Source organism: Eschrichtius robustus, chromosome 14 (genome assembly GCF_028021215.1).
Source record: "Eschrichtius robustus isolate mEscRob2 chromosome 14, mEscRob2.pri, whole genome shotgun sequence".
NCBI lineage: Eukaryota > Metazoa > Chordata > Mammalia > Artiodactyla > Eschrichtiidae > Eschrichtius > Eschrichtius robustus.
In genome coordinates this window covers 31,393,384-31,418,257 of record NC_090837.1, presented here as the reverse complement: position 1 = coordinate 31,418,257, position 24,874 = coordinate 31,393,384, and the positions used below count along the sequence as shown (strand labels likewise).

Sequence of the window (24,874 nt, the reverse complement as noted above, 5' to 3'; positions counted from 1 at the left end):
TCCTTGTATCTTACAACCCGAGGTCATAGGTGGTCACAGCTGCTTCTCAGGGGCTGTCAGTGACCTAAGGGGTTCTGTCCTTTCAAAGCACTTTCGTGCACAAGGACAAAAGAAGTGTCCTCTGGTAGCACCACCAGCACATGACACCACCATCGCAGTGTCAGGCCTCATCTCTACTTTTAGTCCTGTTATAAATGGAGACCCAGGGCTCGCCTCGGGTGACCTCAGGAGACAGTTGACCACTTCCCTTATTTGTTTGGCAGCAGTAAAAGGTGGAGTTTTTTATCAACCAGCAACATTTTTGATTTCTGAGGCTTTCTTCCCTGTGCAGTATCCCTAAACTCATTTCATAAAGGCATCGGAAAGCAATTAGAAGATAACAGCTGCTCTGTGGCACACTGGCTGCAGTTGCCCAGCCTCCGGCCTTGGCCTTGGCAGTGATGGAATTGTTTCAGAGTGGGATGTGCTGGAATGAGAGGGAGGGGTCAGACCGCCTGAGCGGGGCCTCAGGCCATGCAGTGTGACCGCCCTGGGGGCACAGGGTGTGGTGTGGCCGGGTTGAGCTGGCCAAGGGCAGACCACATGAGTCGTGTTTCCCAGCTCGGATTGTTGGATGCTTTTCTGAAGGCAGTGGAGCGCCCCAGGAGGGCTTTAAAAGTGAGTGACACGATTAGAATCGCCTCTTTGGGAGATGACCAGCTGGAGAGTGAAGCCGGAAGAGAAAGGCCAGTTTGGAAGCTGTTGCCACAGTCTAAACGGGAGACACCAGGCTGGACCAAGGCAGGTGCAGCAGTGACGGGTTTGAGCTCGTAAAGGCTGTGCCACCTGCTAAAACCCATGAGAACAGTACCTCCCGCTGTAGTGGCACCAGCCTCAGCGTACAGTGCCGGGGAGGCCAGGGTCTGTTCCCCTGTCACTTCCTAACCATGTGTCTCAGGCAGATTGCTTAATTATTAGAACTTGAGCATCTGCAAGTGTAAAATAGACTTGTCCCTACCTCATAAGCTTGTTCTGGCACTTAAATGAGATAAAGCTTTGCTCCAAGAGGAGGTCTGGGCTAACATAAAATTATATTTTGAATTCGTTGTTGTTAATCTGTGAGAATATTAAAGTTGTCAGCCGGTTGGCCGTGTGAGACTGCCACGGCCGGACCAGCCTGGACAGAGCCCAGACCCGGGGGCTGGGCACCCAGTGCCCAGTACCCAGCACCGCAGGAGCTGTTGCCTGACTGGCTGGCTGGGCGAGGAAGGAAGTTTCTATCTTATCGGATGGCGGGCAGGGAGCAACTATAGAGAATGGCCCAGCTCTTCCTTGGGGTTGCAAACCTGGACCCCAAATGCATACATCTGGAGGGACGCTGCTCTGCCACAGGCTTGAGAACAATTTTTCTCAGCGTGGGAGGAGTTGTAGCAAGATTATTGATATGCTTTTTGAATGCATGGCAGTTATAATCAGATTATTCATCTGACTTGAGGGAGTTCTTGGTTTATTAAAGTGCCTTTTCTTCATTACAGTTTAGCGACTTGCCAGTAGAAGTTTTTTAGGGAGTCACAAGATAGGCATCTGTGGGTTTGCTGGGGTTGAGCCCTGCGGAGCTGCCTTCTGTTTGTGTGTTGATGTATTTATTGGACCAGCATCGGTAGAGAGTTACTGGAGAGGGCGCCCCCCCCCCCCCCACGCCCCGGGGACGCAGCGGGGGGCGGTGCCGCCTCACCGCGCATGCGCACCTCCGTGGGTCCCTCCCCGGCCTCCACGCGGGGAAGATGCGATGTGCGGTGCTCTGGGACCCGGACCCAAAGCAGAACAAGTGCGTGTGGACAGGTGACTGTGCCTTTTCATGCCCCACGTGCACCCCTCTCAGCACTCGGGTTGTGTGTGTCTGGATTCTATTGAGAAGAAAATATTTGTTCAAAGGAGATTTGTAAGGCTCACGCTGCCACCGACCTTGCACTTTGACTTGAATGTTTATAAGGAATTTTAACATGTTTGGACATAGCTTGTGTGTGTTCTGTCAAAAGCAGGCTCCAGAAGAGTATTCCACCAGGCGCTTGGTTCTCTGTTTTAAGTTTTGTGTGAGGAGACATTAAACACGTCTTTTTCAATGACCACCCAGGAGTGTAACGTGATATTTTATCTGTGCTCCTGGGGATGCGAGCGATGCCGTTACTACCGTTCTGGGTTGTGCTCAAAAGGTGGCCATCCCAGTCCTTCCAGAATAGATTGGTGGTGTTTTGGAACAAGATCATTTAAATTTTGTGCTGTAATTTCTCACTGGGATGCTGTTTTTGACACTCATTGCCCATACGTCAACACTAAAAACAAGTGCTTTTTGTTCTTGGGGAGGGGTTTGCTCCTTGCCCTTCAACAGCCAAAGAGACACGTGGCAAACTTTTCTCATTGTTTTGAATCCCCCATATCCAGTGCAGGAAGGGCAGGTGTAGGGGTGAGATACAGGGGGGTCTGCAGGAAGGGCAGGTGTAGGGGTGAGATACAGGGGGGTCTGCAGGAAGGGCAGGTGTAGGGGTGAGATACGGGGGGGATATGCAGGAAGGGCAGGTGTAGGGGTGAGATACGGGGGGGGATATGCAGGAAGGGCAGGTGTAGGGGTGAGATACGGGGGGATATGCAGGAAGGGCAAGTGAGGTCCGCCGCTGCCCAAAGAGGAGCCACTGCTTTTTGAGAGGGGACATCACAATAAAAAATAGTTCTATTTTGGTTGTCATGTTGCAGGTGAGATTAAATTAGAAACGCTTGGCGCTGGGACAGGTGAAGTTGATGATATTGTCTCTGGAAAGTTGTTTCGTTAACCTGGGCGTAAGGTGTTGAAGAACCTAGCTTAGGGTAGTGATGCTGGAAATGAGGGGGACTGATACACGTGGTGGGGGTATCTTGAAAGGGGGTCTGTTGATGAATTGATAAGATGGAACGGAAGAGAAGAGGTTGTGAGGACTCCAGTGCTTTGAATCTGGGACATCTTGATGGCAAATGGAGAGGGCTGATTTGGGGTGAAGAGGCCGAGGTCAGGGTTGGCTTGTAGAACGAGAAACTCAAACATCATCTAATGTTTTAAGTGAGAACAGCTAAATAATGTTATTTGAGGAAGATGTGTAAATTTCATTACTCTGTGTAAGAATCATCTGCATATTAGAAGTACTGGATAGTAGTTTTTCAGACTGTTAAACTTTTTTCTTTTTTTAAACATTAAAGCTTCCACATACTAGTTGCATAATAATGCATAATTTTGCATAATAATGAAAGAGAGCTGACAGTTGATAACTTCAATAGAAAAAACAATTTTTTTAAGTTTTATAGTTGTCTCTAGCAACTGTGACTTGTTTTTCCAGGTTTATTTGGAGGAAAGTTTAAGAAAAGCCAGGTCTGGCGCTTTGTCTCAGAGAAAACCACACAGAAGAGCAGATGAAACAAAGAGTGAAAATATGTCTAGTCTTAGGTGCACTGTAGTTTTTAGGCCAGATGCAGAGTGCTTCGAAGGTTCTGGGGGTAACTGTTTAAAAATCTTACTGGCTACTTTCCCACTTTTTAAACCCAATAGAATGTTATTGAAAAGTATTGTCGCAGGTGAGTTCTAGAAATGATGATCATTGATCTAGGCACTCCTCAAGGATGGTGGAGCTGCTTTGGGTGTGCAGGTGCCCTCTTGCCGGACACATAGGCTGTTGCAGGACCACACGGCCCCTGCCCTGCAAGAGGGATGAGCGGGGGAGGGTTTGCCCAGAAACCATAGGGGAGGCAGAAGCACTGGACCGTGAGAAGCCTCAGGGATTGTGGAGGGCGAACTTGGGCACCACTGCCATACCTACTGTGCCCGTTCTGATCTGTTTCTGCAGGGAGCCAGGGTGGAACTGAGCCAAGGCAGAGGCTGGCTGCACTTGAACTCTTACTCTTGGTCCCTAGGCCAGGAAACCAGTTGGTGTAGCAGAGCCAGGGAGCCCTCAGAGGGGGAGGAGAGGAGAAGCAGTGAGGCCAAACCCCCAGTCAGGCAGTAGGGTCCCCTGGCTGGGCTGATGGCGTCACAGATGGGCGACCTCGTGCACGCTCAGAGCTGCACGTGGAGGAGCCCACGGTGGGCAAGGCGGTTTTCACCAACAGTTCAAATCCCTTTTTAAAGTATCGGATGCTAAATTCTCTTGCAGGCATGACCTTTGAATCTAGTGGTTTTCCTTTCATTCAGATATAAAGTCCATAGGCAACACTCAATCGTTATTTGAAATAAAGATATTGACAGACATGGCATTTATTGATACAAGCCAACAAGCTAGCCTGTTAGTGTTCCAGGGATGCTGACGTGAGACTCTGGGGTCAGAAACAGAGGACTTTATTACTCAGGGCATAGCAGGCAGTATCACCAGTCAGGTCCCCAAGTCTAGGGAGCAGGACCCGATGGGCCCAGATGGATGCGCTCACAGTGGGCTTGTGTCCCTGCTGAGGAACTGAGCTGCAGTGACCCACTATTTCATAGCACACGGTAGGCAAGCCTGCTCTCTGTTGCAGAGGGAGATGTTACCGAATCCCTCAAGGTTGCTCCCTGCAAACCCAGTGCTGAAAAATGGTCCAGGTATAGACTGGCCCGAGCCTTGCATCCATGGCACACCCAACAAAATGTGTAGGTATGTGAGAGCCCCACAGATACCATCTCCTAATGATATAAAAATATAAATATCATGATGTTAGAGGTGAAAATCTGGGAAGAGTGTTAAAATTTGTGTCTGTTTAATAAAGGACCATTTCACAGCATGTAATTTGGCTATATATTTCAAATTTAAGATATATATTCTTATTTCAAACTATTTGAAAATCCTATTGTTTTTTCCTACAGACTGTGTTATAAACAACTGCTCGAAAAATGTTCTCCCCTCCCTCTCTTACTCTCACCCTTATTTTCAAACAATCACGTATAAAATATCCGCTGTGTGCACAGCATTCTACCAGGTGCCATTGGGCATACGGAGGAAGTAGGTGATTCAGTCCTAGCCCTTGGTTTTATGACATATTAGGATGATGAGACAGGCTTCCATGAAGCAGCCAAAGTAAATCTATTAAGTGCTTGATAATGCAATACCAATGATGCCAGAGAAAAGTGAACCAAATTATTTTGTACGATTTCCATCAAGAGTGGTTACATACTTTTTATTTTTTATTTATTTTTATTTTATTTATTTATTTATTTGTGGCTGCCTTGGGTCTTCCTTGCGGCACGCGGGCTTCTCACTGCGGTGGCTTCTCTTGCTGTGGAGCACGGGCTCTAGGCGCACAGGCTTCAGTAGTTGCAGCACGCGGGCTCGGTAGTTGTGGCTTGCGGGCTCTAGAGTGCAGGCTCAGTAGTTGTGGCGCACGGGCTTAGCTGCTCCGCGGCATGTGGGATCTTCCTGGACCAGGAATCGAACCCGTGTCGCCTGCATTGGCAGGCGGATTCTTAACCACGGCGCCACCAGGGAAGTCCCGGTTCCGTATTTTTTAATCGGTCTGCACTGCCGTAGCCATAGGCACCGTGGTTCCTAACAGCTACAGTGCAGGCACGTGCAGTTCTGCAACATATCTGCTACCTGATAGTGCCACCCCACTCCCCTCTCTGTGTCTTGTGTGCTCTCTTGTTCTCTGTCTCTGTCTCCGTCTCCCAGGCATGAAGCATAGGGGTATCCATGGGAAAGGGGTTTAGTTCCTCAAGCTTTCTGGTGGGAGGAAATTGCTCGCGGGTGGAACTCACACATCAGAAAATGTCCCCAAGGCCACGCTGGCTCTTTGGTCGTTTTCACACGACAGTGTCAGAGCCCCCTGGCTGGGAGCAGCTGGCTTGACCAGGAGGGGGTCAGCCGACACTGAAGCTGAAATCACTGAAATCATTACTTTAGAGTCTCTGGGAACCTGTGACGTAGACACGCTACATAACGACGTAGCACCTTTGAGTCATGCCGAGCACATCCATGCCACGGGCTCGCTCCCCGCCTCCACTCTGGGGGGCGTCCACCCACGGGACGGCGTGGCCCAGGGCCTTGCCTGAGGTCATACAACTAGCGACAGGACAAGATCCAGGACTCAGGCTTTCTAATGCCAAGGTCCCAAGTGCTTTTTGGGTTTTTGGCTGTTATTGTTGTTTTGTAAACCAGGATTTATTTGAGATGAAAGCTACCATATCAGTGCAAAAAACTGGTATGTCCTCGATGCTCTCCCCTCACTGAGCTCAAGTTTAGTCAGTGGTGGGGGACAGTGGTGACACAGCATGCACAGGCGCCGTTCCTTATGAGGGTGCGATGACCCGGCAAGGCTTCCTTTCTGCCAGGGACACTCCAGGGGCATCACGCAGCCGTGTCCTTGCCTCCCCTGGGACCAACTCTGTCCCAGAAAATCCTCTGGAAGCCACTGCAGCTTCTTAGGATTCCAGGACATCTCTCCGGGGCCCCCAAGACAACCTGCCCTATTTTGTGAAGGGTCAGGACTATTTTTAGTGTCCAAGCCCCCTCTGAGAGAACATAGTCCCGTGAGGTCACAGGGAGCCGTGTGTGGAGCAGGCTGGATGGGGGTTCCTACAGCAAGTTACAACACATCACACAAGTGTGATTATCCTCATCTGTTGTGCTGGGCTTGTATTCAGTGTTAGAACCAGCAGGCGTGGAGTGAGGGCCATAGGCTCTGTCCTGGGAGCAGGGTGCCTGAGCTTTAGCACACGAGGCTGTGGTCTCTTTTGTAGGGAGCCGGGCCTTTCCAGAGGGAGCGAGGCAGTTTGGGGACTCGGGCCCTCGTCTCTTTCCATTATAAAACAGTGTGGAATTTCAGCCCTCGCCAGCCATGAAGAATTGAGTGTAGCAAAAGCAAGAGATTCAACTTCTCACTCAGAGTTTCAGGACTATTGAAGCAGGAAGGCAAACTTTTTGGATATAAAAAATTTAGAGACTTTACAAGAGAGGGAGAGGGAGAAGATAGAGTGTGAAAGAGGAGAGGGCGTCTTTACCTGGAATTCAGGTGTCGTCAGCTTTAAGCACCTAGATCATGGTCACAAACCGCAGAGTGCTTAAAAAATGCTCCGAAGCCCCAAAGGCGCTGTCAGGAATGCCAAGAGACGCATCTGACAGGCGAGGTCTTCTCCTGGAGCCCTTCTCCCTGATATTGGCTGGGTTTTACCTGCTCGTGCTCATCCGGTCCCCCAGCCCCTAATCAATTGATGCCAGCCGGTCAGCTGGAGCCAGGCAAAGGCTCCACTGATGTCCTAATGACCAGTGAGGGGGCAGCTCTGGCCCCGGGCACAGTCAGCCAGAGAGCCTGCGGCAGAGCCCACGAGGCTGGTAATGGGGTTCCAGACAGGACGACAGGTTGAGCCTGCGGCAGAGCCCACGAGGCTGGTAATGGGGTTCCAGACAGGACGACAGGTTGAGCCTGCGGCAGAGAGCCCACGAGGCTGGTAATGGGGTTCCAGACAGGACGACAGGTTGACCTGTAAACCCCTTTAAGGAGGCAGGGGGCATGGAGGACCTGTGTCCAGGTGGAGTTCAAGTGTTACCGCCATTGGGGGTCCGTCAGAAACGATGAGGGAGGGTCTGGGAGGTCATAGTGGCTCCGGAACAGGAAGGGTTAAGGCTCCACATTCTAACCCATTTCCCGGTGCAGAAGCACATCTGTGGCGAACACAAAGGTATATTCGGAGATGCATGTATAGAAAAAGGAGGTCATTTGTGGTTTTGAAATGGTTTGTGAGGATCTGATTCTGACATTAATTCCAACGTGTGATTTCCCCCCAACCGCACCACCAAGGAATTAATTAACTCAGTTCTCTCTACCTGGAGGTGACGTCTGCTTTCACAGGTTAAGGGCTCAGCCCCACCTTCAGATGCCAGTCACAAGTCCAGGTGGTTACCTGTGCTTCTGCTGGACCAGCTATAGATGGAGTTTCCCGCGCCCCCCTTCTTTCAGTTTGATTAATTTGCTCGAGTGGCTCACTGAACTCAGAAACATTCTACTGCCTACAATACCAGTTTATTAGAAAAGGATGTAACTCAGGAACAGCCAGGGAAGAGGTGCACAGGGCAGGGCAGGAGAAAGGGAATCACAGCCTCCGTGCTCTGTCCAGGCCCCACTCTCCCTGAATCTCCACAGGTTCCCCAACCCGGAAGCTCTCTGAACCCCATCCTTTTGGGGGTTTATGGAGGTTTCGTTACGTAGGCACGACTGTGATTAAGTCATTGACATTGGCAGTTGATTCGATCTGCAGCCTCTGTCCCCTCCCCAGAGGTCAGAGAACTGGGACTGAAAGTTCCCATTGCCTAATCACATGATTGGTTCCTCTGGCAACCAGCTCCCATCCTTAGGTCCAGAAGTCACCTCATTAACATAAACTCAGGAGTGCTTGACAGGCATTTATTAAGAATATCAAGACACCTTTATTGCACTCATCACTTAGGAAATTCCAAGGGTTTTTGGAGCTTCGTGCCAGAAAGAGCAAATATCAGTGAAGATCAAATATATATTCCTTATTATACATCACAGTATCACGGTGGAATATTGTCTTCTAATGAAGGTGCTCTGGTAAAGTGTCATAGTTCTTTAAAAGCAATATGTTTTTACTGTATTAGGTGCTGTTGTTGTCTTCAGTGTTGTTGGTATCATTAATAAAATGTCCATGTTCTTTTTATGTAGACATTCTTCCTGTAACTGGTTTTACAGCTATAGATTTGGCTAAACAAGGTTTTTAAAGATTGGTTCGTCAGCTTTTTATCCACGAAAGATAAAAGAAGTGTTTGCAAAAATGACTCAAACTAGATGGTAGCACCCCATCTGCTAATCCTTCCCTCTGGAATTACTCCTGACAACACGGAAAGGTTTTCCTAGTTATCTGTGACTCACTTCACATTTCCCAGGTGGAAATAATTTCATGTTCTATAGATCACGGTGGAGCCATCACCTGGGTTTTCCTTAATCCTTAGGATTTAGGGTCAAAGACAGTAGATACTTTTTTCAGGCTGATTAATCTCATCTGTGATGAGCTTGGCATTTCTGCCGTAGGGTACTAGTGAGGCTCATAGGACTTGATAAATCGATAAAAGTCGGATCTTGCATGAACTACGATTGGGTGACTTTGTGCTGTTGACATTTTCCTGAAAACCATTTGTGCTAATTACATACCGAGGCACTTTTTCTCTCAGGAACCCCGGCGCCCTCAATGAATTGTGAATTCTTGTTCTCAGGTGTTTGCGATCAAACAATAGATAGCCGATCATACGTGGCACAAGGAAACAAAACCCTATTATTGCAAATTGTGCTTGATACCCTGGCAAGCCAATGCAGGGCTTTCAAAATAGAGATGAGGGGGAGCTGAATATACCAACATGGTAGATTTCTCTCAAAGAGTCCTCCTTTTTTCTCCCCTTACTGCAGACCGTAAAATATGGTGAAATACTTCCTCCAGAACCTCAGTCCAGGATAGCAGTAGTAGAGGAGTAGAAGGAGAGGACCCAGAGGGATGGGGAGTGTATTTGTGGGGTGGGGTTACTGTTTTATTCCGCACTTGAGGGATCACTTTGCGAGGAAAAGTGCCTTGAGTGGAAAGACTTAAGTAGCAGATGGCACACACAAATGATGCAGAGAGCTTTTTTTAACTGAAAAAAAATTTTTTTAATTGAAGTATAGTTGATTTACAGTGTTGTGTTAATTTCTCCTGTACAGCAAAGTGACTCAATTATACGTATATTCTTTTTCATATTCGTTTCCATTTTGGTTTATCCCGGGATAATGAATATAGCTCCCTGTGCTACACAGTAGGACCTGGTTGTTTATCCATCCTATATGTAATAGTTTGCAGCTGTTCATCCCAAACTCCCAAGCCTTCCCTCCCCCACCCCCTCCCCCTTGGCAACCACCAGTTTGTTGTCTATGCGAATCTGTTTTGTAGATAAGTTCAGTTTTGCCGTATTTTAGATTCCACATATAAGTGATATCATATGGTATTTGTCTTTCTCTTATACTTCACTTAGTATGATCATCTCTAGGTCCATCTATGTTGCTGCAACTGGCATCATTTCATTCTTTTTTATGGCTGAGTCATATTCCATTGTATGTATATACCACATCTTCTTTATCCATTCACTGGTTGATGGACATTTAGGTTGTTTCCACGTCTTGGCTATTGTGATGAATAGCGCTGCTATGAACATAGGGGTGCATGTATCTTTTCGAATTATAGTTTTGTCAGGATATATGCCCAGGAGTGGGATTGCTGGATCATATGGCAACTCTCTGTTCAGTTTTTTGAGGAACCTCCATACTGTTTTCCACTGAGTGCCTTGAAATTCAGTGTAAAGCCTGCCAGGCTGCCGAGCAGGCCTGTCTGTGAAGCGCATCCATCTGTGTGGCTTATGGTCTGGAAGTGAAGGCAGGCAGGAGGAAATCGTGACGGGTCCTCAGGATTCGTCCTGAGCTCAGCGCTTTCGTCCCTCCTCAGGCCTAGCTGGTCTCCCGCTGCCGGGTTCGGGAGGAATTCCGCCAGAGCTGCTGAACCTTCTCCTGTCCTTTCTCTGTTCTCACTTTGTCATGGGACTGTTTTCCCCAAGGACCCCCTGACACCCCTCTGATGGGACAGCTGGAGAGGCTTTCGTTTGTCACGATGTGGAAACAATCTCCTGGGAAGAAAGGAGGTTCACAGAGCAGAATGCCAGCCGTCATAAGACACTAACTAGAAGGCGGTGGTCCTCTCCAACCCAGGATTTGTGGAGAAGCGTGTAACTGGCATAAATTTCTAGGGTGTCACATCCATACATGACCAGCTGTTATTATATTATTATAATATATAATAGTATATTTCTGTGCCCACCAGTAACCCAGAAAACACTAGACCAGGTCTGCAGGGTCCCCAAGCTGGAAGGGGGGAGAGGGGACAGTGGGGGAGCTGGGGGGGGGGGGTCACGACAGAGGGCGGTGCATGGGATGGGACCCAGGGTTTTCCAGGGCCCGCCTCGCAGGGGGCTCTGGTCTGCTCACTGGGCACGCTACAGAATGGAGTCCTTTCTCCCATTTGTACGAGAGGCGAACGTGAAACGACTCTAGTCTGTGCTTCTGGCCCCTCTGCGCCCCCAAAACATGAAGGGCAGAGCACTGTTCCCTGTTGCATCCTCTGCTGGGTTGGGGGCCGGACTCCCAGGCCACCTGGAGTGGGAGAGCAGTGGCAGCGGCGAGGACCCAGGCGGCCTGTCTTCTGTGCGGAGTCAGGCTGGGAGTGGTATGGTGCGGATCCTGCAAAGTAGGGTGTCCGAGCTTTCCCCACATCTGAGATGAGAATAGTAACACCCCCCAGTGGGGATGCCATGAGGACAGATGGCGGATCGCGTTGGCTCTGATGGAACACGTCATCAGATACACAGTACGTTGATGACGACCCTCCAGTGGGTGTATTGTCACCTCATCAGGTTTGCCTGACTCCCCCATCAGAAAGCTGGGTCACTGTCTCGACGTGTCGGTTGACCCTGAGGCCAAGGTCCACGTCAGCCAGAGCTCTGTCTGCAACCATAACATAACGCTTGGATTCACTTCCCTTTCTTCTTTCCAACTTCCTTAACCCTCTTCATTTTTTTCTTCCTCTATTTCCATAAGAAGCAAAATATGTGTGTATGTATAAGAAGCAAATACAAAATATCGTAGAAGGTACTCCTGCTTTGCTTCTACTGAGTGTTAAGATTTTGAACTCTTGTGAAAACAAGTAAAATTTCTACCACTAGTATTCTCTGGTAAATTTTAGATTTTTTTTTTTCTACACATAAATTACAATCACTGAGAGAAGGTATTGACTTCTTATGAAGAAACCATGCGTGTAATAGTAATAGTTGATTAAAATATAGTGACTTTGAAACATCAGTAGAGGAGAAACTACCCTTCAAGATATAATAAAATAAAAATTTTTTAATGTGTGCCATTGTTTAAAAAAAAAAGTCTCTTGGAGAAAAAGCTTGCTAAGACTTAGGTCACAGTTTAAAAGCTGCCTTCAAAACATTTTATAAACAGTTTGAGTCCATCTGAATGTATATTTTACAGGTTAAAAACAGTACTGGCTAATCTTAGCTTCTTGGCCATAAAAGGAGACAAAGAATGTATAGTATTGTACACATGGAACGTGAAATCAATCAAGGGACCTTACAGGGACACCCAAAACGGAAGCTAGAGCAATCCACAGAGTTCTGTTGGGAGTGCTTTGTCCTGGCTCTTAATTTTGGACATAATTAGTTTTTTTATTGTGGTCAAATATACGTAACATCAAGTTTACAATTTTAATCCTCTTCAAGTGTATAATTCAGTAGCATTAAATACATTCACAGTGTTGCGCAACCATCACCACTATTTTCAGAACTCGTTCATCATCCCAGCAGAAGCTTTGTACCCATTAAATAATAGCCGCCCTCTCCCCTGCCCCTTCATCCTCCCACCCAGTCCCTGGGAACCTCTATTCTACTTTCCATCTCTATGGATTTGCCTGATCTAGGTATCTCATATACGTGGACTCGTACAATGTTTGCCCTTTTTTTGTCTGGCTTATTTCACCTGGTGTAATGTTTGCAAGGTTCATCCGCGTATCAGAATTTCCTTTTTATGTAAACTGCGTGGGCAGAGCAGAGACCCTCAGCTCCGAGCTCTCCGTGGCCTCGTTCCTGCCCTCCGGAGGCAGCTGTGGTGGTCGAGTCCAGCCAAGCACCCCAGGCGGAGCTGGAACTCCCCCCTCCACCCCCCCAACCTCCTGATGTCCTGGGCGCATTGGGCAACCTTTCAAGCCTCGGTTTTCTCCCAGTCCTGGGGGACCACGAGCCCCGCTGTGCACCCTGGTGCGGTGCCAACACCTGTGCGGTTCCAGGCCCGTGTCACCCTCCCCCACCCCAGTCTGCTTTGGGTGGGAGTGGTTTTGCTGAACGGCAGAATCCGAGAATCTAGAGGTTGGAAGGACCTGGCACATCTGCTCTCATCCCTGGGCAGGCGATGGCGCAGGGCAGGCACGCAGGCTTGTGAGGGGTGAGCAGCCTGTCCCAGCAGGAACGGCCACGGGAGCTGCGTCCAGGGAGGAAGCAGGACCAAGCTTTCAGGCAGATGGTACTTCCTGATCAAGCTCTTTCCTGTGTCAATTCAGAAACCATTAGAACCCGGCTTGATTGCACAAATGGGTCTACAGGCAGCCCAGGGAGGAGCCATTGTCGTAAGGTTCTCCACGAATAAAGAACGGTCTTGCCCTTTATTACCTAGATGAGGCCCTCTCTGTTTCGATGGCTTGCGTGTAAACATCTAACAACATCTGGATTTTCTCCGACTGGCTTTTCATGGGAGAAGCTGGTTACAGATTTGGTGTCATTTAGAAGACGAGCAGCTAGACTGCAGTGGTTGCAACAGCACAAAGCAGATGCCACACACAAGATGGCAGCAGGCCTGCAGCCCTGCATGTCCCCAGTGCCACGCCATGGAGTGATACCTCACAGGCCACCTCCATCATTCCCAGAGAGTCTCATCCACGATGTTCCATCCTCGGCAAGACACGAGGTGTCGGGGCTCTTTGGGGGGAGAGGAGAGCTCCCCGCGGGGAGTGCCACTGGGCTGCAGGACGGGTCCTGGGGCTCTCTGACGTGGTCGCTGAGTCAGAGCCTGGGGCCTGGCGGGCCGAGGGGGGACTTGCAGGTGATGGCGGCTCTAACCTTGGCCACCCTGCTCTGGCCGTGAGGGGCTGCAGTGGAAACACCTGGTCTGGCAGCCGATTGGGCTTGTAAACACCGTCTGGGAAGTTCTGTGCTGTCATCTGCTGGCAGAAATATGTGTGGTTTGGGGTGGCTGGCTTCATAGCCTGTGTGTTCACAAAAGAAGACAGCACCACCTAGACAGTAAACCTGGCTTCTTTGCTTTTAATCACCTGAACCAGGGCTGTTTTTATTCCTCCACAGGAGGCCTGCTCCTATCCCCATAGCTCTAGCCTTGCCTGGGGCCGTCCAGGGACAAGGCTGGGTCCGGCTGGGCAGGGGGCGCAGGGCCGCCCTCCCTCTGCTGCTCCGGCCCATCCTGAGCCCAGGGTCACATCCCGCTGGGAGCACGTTGCTCCCCGCAATGCTCACTGCTGGCCCAGCTCAGCAGGCTGGGCTGGTGGCCCCGTCCATGGCCCCAGCAGCCCTCAGGCCTCCAGGGCTATTCTCACACTGAAAGAGCAAGCAGCATCCCGCCCTCTTCCCGCAGGTCAGGGCCTGGTCTCGGCTAATTGAATCATCTGTAGTTCCCCGAAGGTGCTGGAGGCTCATGGAGAATACCGAGAGCCTTTGCTCCCTTGTGAAATCACGGCGCAGGCATCCCCGCTGCCCTTAAAACACGTGGAGCGTGTGCTTGGTGTCAGAGTTGGGAATCCAAGTAGCCACAGCTTGGAGATGAGAATCGCTGAAGGTTTACCCAAGGGACGGGAGTGGCTTTGTGCAGAGCGCTAGGAGGGACACTTGGAGATTTCAGAGCCTCTTGGTGGGTGATTCACGGAGCTGAGTGGTGGCTGCAGACAGCAGGGCTCCCGGGCAGACGTGGGTCAGCAAGTCGGTCAGCAAGTCGGCCTCGGTCTGCGGGGGAGCCTCTTGGAGAGGAAGCCATCAGCCCGGGAGGGCAATTAGAATCTGAGCCATTTGCTGTGCCCAAATGTCCATTAGGCCCTTCCTTGTCCTTTGTGCAAAGATGCATTTGATAATCCCCAGCAGCACAATGCTAATCCTGCCCGGGGGACTAATCCTCCAGTTTCATTTCCTGTTCATTTCTACCTGGCTTCAGGGCTCTCCTTCCATCAGATCTGTCCACTGCAGCATTAGGTGTAGCCGGGTGTTTGCATCACGAGTCAATTCTGTTGTTTTCAAAATATAACATCTTTTCTGATCTGAAAAAATAGTATATGAATTTTGACTCTTTCAGAGAAATTTTTTAAGTCTATGAAGAAAAACATGAAGTCATTCATAATTCTACTGCCCATTGATAAGACCTCTTAGCATTTTAGTGTAATATTTGCTTCTAAACATTTCAAAGACAAAAATATTTAATCTTGATGAGATTATATTAAATTTATGTTTTTCATCCTGCATTTCAAAGGTTGGCATTTTGTGGAAAATTTCTCATGTCATTAAAATGTTTTAGTAATCATTTATAATGGCGATGCAACATTATATTAACTGTTTTCAGTGAAATTGGAAACGTGCTTGTTTTTCTTCTGAATATTATGAAAGTTTTCAAACATAGAGTAAAGTTTAAGGAATTTTCTAGTGAGCACCTGTATAGTCACCACCTATATTCTACCTCAGCATTTTACTGTATTTGTTTATCAAATATCTTCATTCATCCATCTATTAAATGGGAAACATTTCTATAGATTTTCAGACTCCGTGAATGCCCAAGGGCCTCTGATCACCTACTAAGTGAGTCAGAGGCTTCTGAAATGTGGATTCTAATTCAGTGTTTCATGTAATGCTTGGTGGTGTGGCTGAGGGCCTACATGTGTATGTGCACAACGAGAGTTGAGGTTCCTACAATCTGGGGAACAGACACTTTGTTTTTGCTGCAGTCATCACTTTGGTCTTCCAGTAGTCATGATTTTTCATGTTCCTTTTCGCGGATTAATGATAATTTGTACTTTACCATCTCTATTTTGTGATGTCTGGTTGAGAGTACTGTGCTGTGACATGGTTTAACCAGCAATTTTCTGATTACTAGGCCTCCAGACACGTGTGTGTGAGGTTTCAAATGAATCCACCAGAGTAGGGATGGAAGCAGATTTCAGAATTGAAATGATTACAAATCACGTGTGTCACGTCCCCAAATTGGCGTGAGCAGCGACTTGTCATTTTTATCATCATGTTCTTTCTTCTCCCAGGAGAAAGTGGCGTCTGATAGGCTGGGTGTGCTGGCGGTCCCCATCCGTCCGAGTGGGCCTCGTGGCCCTGGACGGTGTGGCGTGTGGCCGGGCAGCTGCCCCCCTGGCCTCCCCCTCTGCGTCTTGGCTGAGGGATCCCCACCCAGCTCCGACTTTGATGGCTGTACCTTTCTTCTGCCGAAGCGGCTCAGTATAACTTTCCTCCTCTTCTCCTCATTTACTTTGTGGTATTTTGTCCTCTGATAATGAGTTTTCTGTCTTTTCCAAATAAGGACTTTTGCTGTCTGCAGCCTCAGATCCTTCGGAAATCATCAAGAGCGCTGGCAAATATTTCACTGCTTCGAGGTACCTCGTGAGTTTAGCAGTTTGCAACCATTCCTGTAATAGTCCTTGATGCTCTTTTGCTAAAGAAAGGAGAGACTAGTTGGATGAAAAAACCCCAGCCATTTGGGGCTCAGAAGCCTCAAGAAGACAAAAAGAAAACCAGACCAAATGGGGAGATTGGGCTGTCGGACCTGGAGCGTGGCTCTGTGGGTCAGAGGGCTAGGAGTCAGGGTCAGGCTGGTGCCCCACCTCCAAGTTGGGAGACCTTGAAACATGACCTGACTTCTGTGTCTTCTTGTCTGTTAACCAGTGATAAGAGCGTATCATATATCTCGGGGCTCTGTGAGAAGTAAATTAGGTTACGTGTATCGAGAAAGTTCAGCATCTGGCCTGGCACAAGTAAGTATCCAACAAGAGGCAGTTGTTAATATCCTAACTATCCTCCCAGGCAGGCCGAGGAGAAAGGTGTCCTTCCCATTGCGGCTTTGGAGGATTTTCCACAGAATCCCAGGGGCTTTTGTGTATTGGAGGGGGCAGTGTAACTGTGGTGCAGCTGACTCCAGCAGAGTGAAGGGAACCAGTCTCCCTGGGAGATGTTTAGGGGCCAGTGGAGAGGACGAAAGGGAAGGAAACGTCTGCCAGCGGGGACCTCGTGCTTCCGGCTGAAGGAGAACCTGGTAATCCCTATCCTTCACCTCTTAACATAAGGAGAAAGAACTGTAATGTGGGTGAAATGAACCTTGATAATGTCCTCCTAAAAGGAAGAAGATCTAGGTACCTTCATTTTCTTACTCTGATGGTATAACTGTGTGCTGCAAATCAGCCCCCCAAATCCAAACAACTTTCTAAATAATAAGAATTCTGAAATCTGCTTCCATCCCTACTCTTTCCCATACTGACTCATGATTTACAGCATTCTAAATTTCGTCTGCCTCCTTTTATTCCCAATCTAAATTTCAAGCCCAAAGCCAGTCTCTGAAACATTGTAGCAATTGAGAGCTTGTTAGTTTTTCTGAAATCGCTTGGAAGAAACTGGCTCACTTAAAGTAGGAAGCGTTAAGAATTGACATTCAAGTCCAAATTGCCTAACTTCATGTTTTATTTAATCACATTCAATACTCAGCAAATGCATCAGCGTAGATGGATTCAATTTGGATTCAAACTCAATTTTTTTCCCTTCTCAATAGGAATTGAGAGTTGATTTGCTGGCAGTTGGCCAGACTAAAAAGGAAGAGTGGACTGAATCACAGGGGAGCCGCCCTTCTGGGTTGTGTTTATTTGATAGTCAGCATTCACCCCTTTCCTTACTGTTTCCTGGTAGAGACACTTCACTGGATCTGAGTCATCCAGAGGGGTGAACCGGCCATGATGCTCATACAACTCCTTCTGTACCCAGGGTCCCCAGCCAGTGCACCCAGAGCACAGATCCCTGCCTGGGCGCAAGCGCAGAGGGGCCTGCACCCCAGCCGGGGGCTCAGGATGGCTTGGCACCTGCCTGCAGTGCCGTGGGGTACCTGGCCGGTTCCTGCTTACCCTCAGGGGGCTTCCTGGTCTTTTTCACCAACCGTATACGTACCAGTCATACCTCAAGGACCAGACTAATAAAAACAATATCACCTTATGGAAAGAGACCCAAAAGTTGGCAGATAACTTCTGCCAGTGAAGCGCCACTGAAACCCTACGTAGGACATCAGCGATAGCCTCTTTCCTCTGACCTCTTTACAAACAGATTCTAATTTCCTGTTTTGTTTTTTTTAATTGCAAAGGAAATAGTGTTCACTGTAGATAATTTGGAGACTTTGAAAAGCCACAAAAAAGAAAATTACTGACTCACTCTTAATTCTGTCATCCGAAGAGGATCACTATTAACATTCTGATATACATTTCTCTAGTTTACTTTTCTCACATACACATGTAATGCATATGCATACTTTTTAAAAAAAAATTGTATTGGAGTATAGTTGCTTTGCAATGTTGTGTTAGTTTCTGCTGTATAGCAAAGTGAATCAGTTGACGATATATGCACTTGTCAGGCTGAGCTGCCCACTGGAAGTGCTATAGGACCCCCCCGCCCCCGCCCCCGCCGGCCCCTGACTCATGCTGATCGGTGGGGGGCGGCTGCCTCTGGGGACACTTGTGAACACTGGATGTCATACTTCTTTTGGTCCATAAATCTCGAAGTGAGAAACAATACCTTGTTTTAATTACTAGTCATCATGTTTGTTGGCCATTTGTTTATTTTCTTATTAAGATGGTTTTATTGCTGCCAAATAGTATTCTTTTGTCTGTCTTGTGTTTGAAAAATCTTTTTTTCCATTTTATCATTTGCTTTTTAATTCTGTAAGCGGTTTATTTTGATAATATAAAAATATTTTAATCTTATAAATCCACTCTATCTTTTCCTTGGATGTTTCAGCTTTTGTTTCTTGTGTTTATAAAAGTTCATGCCCCCAGAACAAATAGAAATTCATCTCTTTCTTTCTGGGATTTTGAGTGTATGTGTGTGTGTGTATGTGTGTGATATCTACATTTAGATTTTTTAAATCATCTGGAATTTTTAAAAATATATGGTATAGATCTATTTTTTCTGATCCATAGATGAGGCTGTGCTCCAGTAAAACTTAGTCACAGAATAGGCTGTGGGTTCATTGGTCCTGATGGCCAAAGTTTGCCTATCCCTGATCTAGTTGAATTTTTAATCTTTTTGTCAAGTCCTTCCATCCTCTTATCTCCCTTACAAATACACAAAAAGTATGTGTGGGTGTGTATGTATATATACTCACACACACACATACTTTTTGTGTGTATATATGTTGCACTATGTATATATGGAGACAGAGAGGAGTTTGGTTAAAATGACTTATAAAATTATTTGGGAAAAATGTGACATCTTTGTTAACATAGGTCTTCCCATCAGACAACATCTAGCATTCATTTATGTCCATCACCAAAGTTTTCTGGTTTCTTTATTGCTGGTTAATCTCAATCCTTGCAGTGTTTTTTGTTGTAGTTGCCATTGTGGCTGGGATCTCTGTCGGGGGTCCCACAAACTCCTGCCTGTTCCCTGATTCGCTAGAAGGATCACGGGACTCAGGCAGTTTTGTTCAGGGCGGGGCAAGGGAAAAAGACACCCGGGTAGGTCAGAGGAATCTGCCCGGGCCCCTCCAGCAGGAGCTCCCCCAGAAAGCGCCCCTTCCTCCAGCACCGAAATGCAGCAACCGTGATTCTGCATAGATTTTCAGAAACTTCTGTCTCCACTTCTAGCTTTCCTCTGGCTTCCAGACAGTTTTCTTTCAGCAAGTGCAGAATCTGTTTTCCGTTCCTTGGAAGATGTGATGCGGGCGGGCGGCTTGCAGAAGGCAGGCTTGCTGCAGTCACTGTGGGCCCTGGTTGCGACCACAGTCCCAGAATTAAACCCCTCAGGCTGAAGCCTCGGGAACAGCCTCTCTCCCTGATGCTTTATTGTAACTCTTCTCTATAGTGAATCCTCAGAAGCGTTCATCTCACTCGGCTCATTCAGATCAAAGAAAACTCCTTCACTGCAGCGTGAAGAATCTTGGAAAACCTACTTACAATGGGTGCAAAAACTCAAGCCCTTCTTAAGACAGGCTCAACTTCACCTGTTGGAGGAGATGGTGGTTCTCTTGGTAGTCTGACCCTGCTTTTACTGAAAAAGCTAAAGGAAAGAAAGCCGCTTCTGCAGCTGGGGTTTAGGGACAAGCCTCCACCCCCCTTGGCTGGCTGGGGAGCGCCCACACCCCATGCTGACTCTCCACTTTCTCATGCCTTCTCTCAGTTACCTTTCTCCCCAGGCCTCCAGCCTCCGAGAGGCTTAGGGGCAGCTAGAATTTCAATTGTTTCTTAACCCTGAAATTCATCCAATAAAGGGCATGGTCTGACCTTCTGACATTGAGACACTGTAATGTACACAGAACTGAGTGAATTAACGTAAGATCTGATATCATGGAGGCGACTTGCAGAACGAAGAGCCTCCTTCCCAGGCTGGGTGGTGTGCGGGGTGCAGCAAAGGTACGAAGCAGAGAGGGCACTGCCCCTCTCTGGGTCAGTTCCCAGGGGACCCCGGTCCCCCTCATTCAGGTGAAGCTGCAGAGGGGAGGGGGTGGCTGTGGGGGGAGTCTCTTAACTTTCCAAACTGCTTTCTTCTAACTTGTGCTGTGATTACATCCATCCTTTCAGGTTTCAAGTTCCTTTGTCTTCCCTTCAGAGCTTCTGGCTCTCCGTCCAACCGTTCTTTCTGTCTCCACACTTTGCGTGAGCGGGAACTGTCTTGGCTCCCTGTGCTCCTGTCTCAGACATCCCTTGGCCCTTTGATTTACTTCAGACACACTTCTTGCCCATAGCAGGCAAAGGTGTGCTGTAACGCATGTAAAACTAGGCTGGGACCCAGCCTGGCCGCTTCCCACATGAAGAGATGATGAACTCGCTAAGACCTAAGAGGTATGTTTAATCAGGAATTGGCGTGGGTTCGTGGAGAATGTTGCAACCTGGACTCTCCGTAAACAAGGGCCACCGTCTCTCCCTCCGACCACTTTTTACCTCACTGCTTACCACAGGTACTCAGGAAATGGCAATTGATTTTGATATTAGCCCAAACAAAACATAATTCGTAAGGTAAGGCAGCTCCAGAAACATTACATATCTTCTTCCCAAAACTTCCTACCCTCTTCCTTTTCCCGTCTCCCCTCCACAGTCACAATGACCCAAGACTCCCTCCTTCATGAAACTGAAGGATTGGGGAAAACCCCAAATCCAATAATCAGGACTTAAAGCCTCTCAGGATGCGAAGACCTCCCTGAGCTCACCCAACTCCCTTTACTGTATTGTATTCTTCTATGTTTATATTTACATACTTTTTTGGCTGTGCCGCGTGGCTTGTGGGATCTTAGTTCCCTGACCAGGGATTGAACCCAGGCCATGGCAGTGAAAGCTCAGAGTCCTAACCACTGGACTACTAGAGAATTCCCCCGACTGCCTTTATATTGTTGACTCTAGTTTGTTTCTTGATTCCAGTGACAAAAAGAGCCTCCGTCCACTGTGTGTGTCCCCTCCCAGTGGGGACCTGCCACCTAGTGCCGGCTCCCACGTGTGACACCCCCCCCTCCGTAACAGAATGTCACCTGGATCTATTTCAGAGTTCCCTGAAGAGAAGAGGCAGCCGGGAAATGTACAAAGAGAAGAAAGCCTTCACTCAGGTAAGCAGCGTTCTACTCTCATGTTACGACGTCTCCTCATTTTGAATTTTCTCAAGTGTTAGTGTCACCTTTAATATCGTCAAAGAAACATGAGCTGCCCAAACATCTGGACTCATCCAAAGCCTCTGTGGGGGTGAAAACTGTCTTCCCAAACCAACAGCTCTTTTGTTTCTCGCACCGATCAGCTGGTGGTTTCTTCAAGAAGGAAAGGAACAAACTGGCTTCCTGAGCCAGTAACGCATAATTGCGTGCCGTTCAGGGCTCTGCCGTGCTCACAGCTGGTGGCAGGCGTTCTGGCCTTCGAAGACATTCACACAGTAAAGTAGTAAAATAGCACAGCTGCCGTTGTGTCGGGTCATCCATAAAGCATCGTTTTGAGTGTTGGTTTTTTTTTTTTTAATGCACAAACTGAAGGGTGTCTTAAATTGTCCTAATTGAAAACCAGGTGTTCTCTCCAAGGTGGTAAGACTGGGGCCCTTTCTGTGCACATGGCATGTGGCCTTCAGAACTTCCTTAGCTTTTCTGAACACTCGCTTTTCTGGATTCCTTCTTTTTTAAAAAAAAAAAAAAAACTGCTAGTATTAGGTGTTGGCGAGAACAAGGCATCATTGGGGTGTCAGCTTCCTGAGCTCTCAGGGCAAGGACTAATTAGAGAGATGCAGTAAGTCCAGGAAACTACGAGCTCCAAGGCCCGGGGCCGGCCTCGCTGTGAATCCCACACCTGATTCCCTTTGCTTTCTCCCCTCTCCAAAGTCCCCCATCCCCAGAGCAGCCTTCACGGAGGGCCTGGCTGCGTGAGCGGGAGGAATGCCAGAGGTTAACTGTTCTCCACGTCTCTGCTCCCCAAATCTCACTTTGGAATCCGCTAAGAAGGGCGACATTAAAATCTGTCGTCCCCACTACTGGGAGCTTCAGCCCCCTTGGGCTTTGAGTCTGTTTCAACGTACTGGCTCCTGACCGGGGGAGAGCTTCTCTTTAAAAGGGTCATCTCTACCCATCGCGGGATGGACAGCGTGCAGTGCACTCACCCGAGGGTCAGTCAGGCTGGGGACAGGAGAGGGGAGGCCCGGGCTCGGGAGCAGGTTAAGTGCCCAGCCTGCGGGATCGTTGAGCGAGGAGTTTCTGTCTGGCAGAGCGGTGGAACGGAGCGCCTTGGGAACTGCAGGTCCGCAGCCAGAACTCAGAGGAAACTGGCGCCCCGGTGCAAGGTAGGCACACGTGCAGTCAGCGCTGGGGGGGCTGGCCAGACGGCAGACTTGCAAGCCAAAGAATATATACCCGTAGCGATATATTTCTGTCGCTTGTCAAGGCCTTTCCGCTGGTGGTGGCGGCGGTGGCCCTGTGTGTGTCCTCCCCCTCATGCCCTGCTTGCCTTCTCTGCCTGCACCAGGTGTGTCACGTGGGAAGGTTACTGGACCTGCTTTCATGCTGCATTCCTGAGCTATCGGACCATCTCCTGAAACCAGAGCCTGAGATCAGCCTAGACCCCTCCCCTGGAGTCTTGGCTGAGTTTTAGAAAGCCTTCAGTTACAAGATGAGATGGGTATCCAGCCCGTGCTGCTTTAGCTGAGGCTGTGATTCCCCATCTTATTAGAAGGAGTTGGCTTCCCGCCCCAGAATAGGCTGAGCCCAGCTCCCTGCACACCCACCCCCAAAAACACTGCTCCAGCCGCCTCCACTGAGCGAGGAAGTCTGATCCCTTTGTTATAAGCCACACACTCCCTTGGCTTCAAAGATGGCCTTTCTGTCAAAAACTGCGTTAGTCTTGGTTTAGTCAGGCCTAGTAATGCATGGGTGTTGCGTAGAAATGAAGCACGCTTTAATCATCTAGTAGAATTTCTCGTACGTGGGTAGTTTCTTTAAGGAACAGGAAGGCTTTTTGGATATTTGATCAATCCTCAGGTAATCTATGAATTGGACACTCACTAGGGTATATCATAGAATCTTTTTTTTTTTTGGCTGTGTTGGGTCTTCGTTGCTGCAAGCGGGCTTTCTCTAGTTGCGGCGAGTGGGCTTCTCGTTGCGGTGGCTTCTCTTGTTGTGGAGCACGGGCTCTAGGTGTGCAGGCTTCGGGAGTTGTGGCTCGCGGGCTCTAGAGCACAGGCTCAGTAGTTGTAGTGCATGGGTTTAGTTGCTCCACGGCATGTGGGATCTTCTCGGACCAGGGCTCGAACCCGTGTCCCCTGCATTGGCAGGTGGATTCTTAACGACTGTGCCACCAGGGAAGCCCTATCATAGAATCTTGTTTCTTTACCTGACCTGGGTTTAAGTTCAAGGAGACAGAGAAGGATGGTTGTAGTTTATAATCAGACTGTGGGGAATGGCAGAGAGGGGGTGGGGGCGGATGGTGTGAGGTTTCTAGAAATCAAGGCAATTTGAGGGCTCTCTGGGGTTTTTTTTACCTGTATAATAAGCGGGGCGCAGGTGAGTACTTACAACCAAGTACAGAACCCTTGGGGAAGGCCCAGTCTCCATGTGCCTCTCGTGTGCCTTCCCCGATTTCTCAGTTCAACTTTTGGGGGGAACCCTCAGGAGAGATGGCCTGAGACTCTCTGATCTTGGTTTGAGACAAAAGCGTCCGGAACCGTGCAGGTGACTCTGCCCCTTGGCCTCCACCGTCTCAAGGCCTCACCAGTTGTGAGTTTCCAGGGAAGTAGGGTCAGGACACGGGTTACGGCTGGGGCCCTGCACGTCCCTGGGTCCGCCCAGGCTTCAGTCCTGGGCTGGAGGTGGAGTTCCCTTGTGGCTGGCAACAATCTCCTCTCCGATCTCCGCGGCTGTTTCCGGGGAGATAGGATCGTTTAGGTGATTTTGGACACAGGACAAACACTGGCTATCAAGTTAATGATGGGGCTAAGGGTCTTCCTATCCCAGACTTGTCACCCCCAAACTGATTCATTTACAAAGTATTGACAGTCTATCTCCATTGATATGTATTTTAGCTTATTCAAACTCCATTCCTTCCTGTGACAACAAAGACCTCTCTGTGTATTTGGATACAATAGGTTTCTTACAAATCTATGTTTACCAAAAATTGAAAAGACGCTTTTGATTGTTCTACTCTCAAAAGTTCTAAGAAACTGGGTTGTTTAACATGCCAATTTCTGGTACAGAGTAGGTATTCAATATTTACCGAAGGAATGAATGAATCAACAAATAAGTATGCTTTCCCCCTTAGTATTAGGATTAAATATAGTATGTCTTTTACAGCCCGTGTAGTCTATGTAGGCCCTTTAGAAATATATATCATTACCCCAGCAGTGATAAGCCGTCTTGCTCCATTGAGCAGGGCAGACAGCTTTATTTCTAGTTAGTCACAGAAACCCTTGTTATGTCTGCCTAACCAAAAACAAACCGGATCCTTAATGTGATAAGTTCTTAGATCACGAAGACCATGCTCTCCTCCCAGTGACATTTATATATAACTCTCCTGATGTGCAAACAGGAAAAAAAAAAAACAAAAAACCAAAACAGAATTACT

At 48.3% G+C, this 24,874-nt stretch overlaps 1 protein-coding gene across 2 annotated transcripts in view; it reads left to right on the top strand.

The window, feature by feature from the left end:
• MTCL1 (microtubule crosslinking factor 1) overlaps window positions 1-24,874 on the top strand; it is a 125,646-nt gene that overhangs the window by 51,816 nt on the left and 48,956 nt on the right. The window contains exons 4-5 of one of the 2 annotated variants that reach the window (XM_068562769.1): window positions 21,334-21,393; window positions 22,527-22,601. In XM_068562769.1, coding sequence (XP_068418870.1) covers window positions 21,334-21,393; window positions 22,527-22,601 — 135 coding nt within the window. The remainder of the gene's footprint in view (window positions 1-21,333; window positions 21,394-22,526; window positions 22,602-24,874) is intronic. The other variant, XM_068562770.1, reaches the window with a different exon arrangement.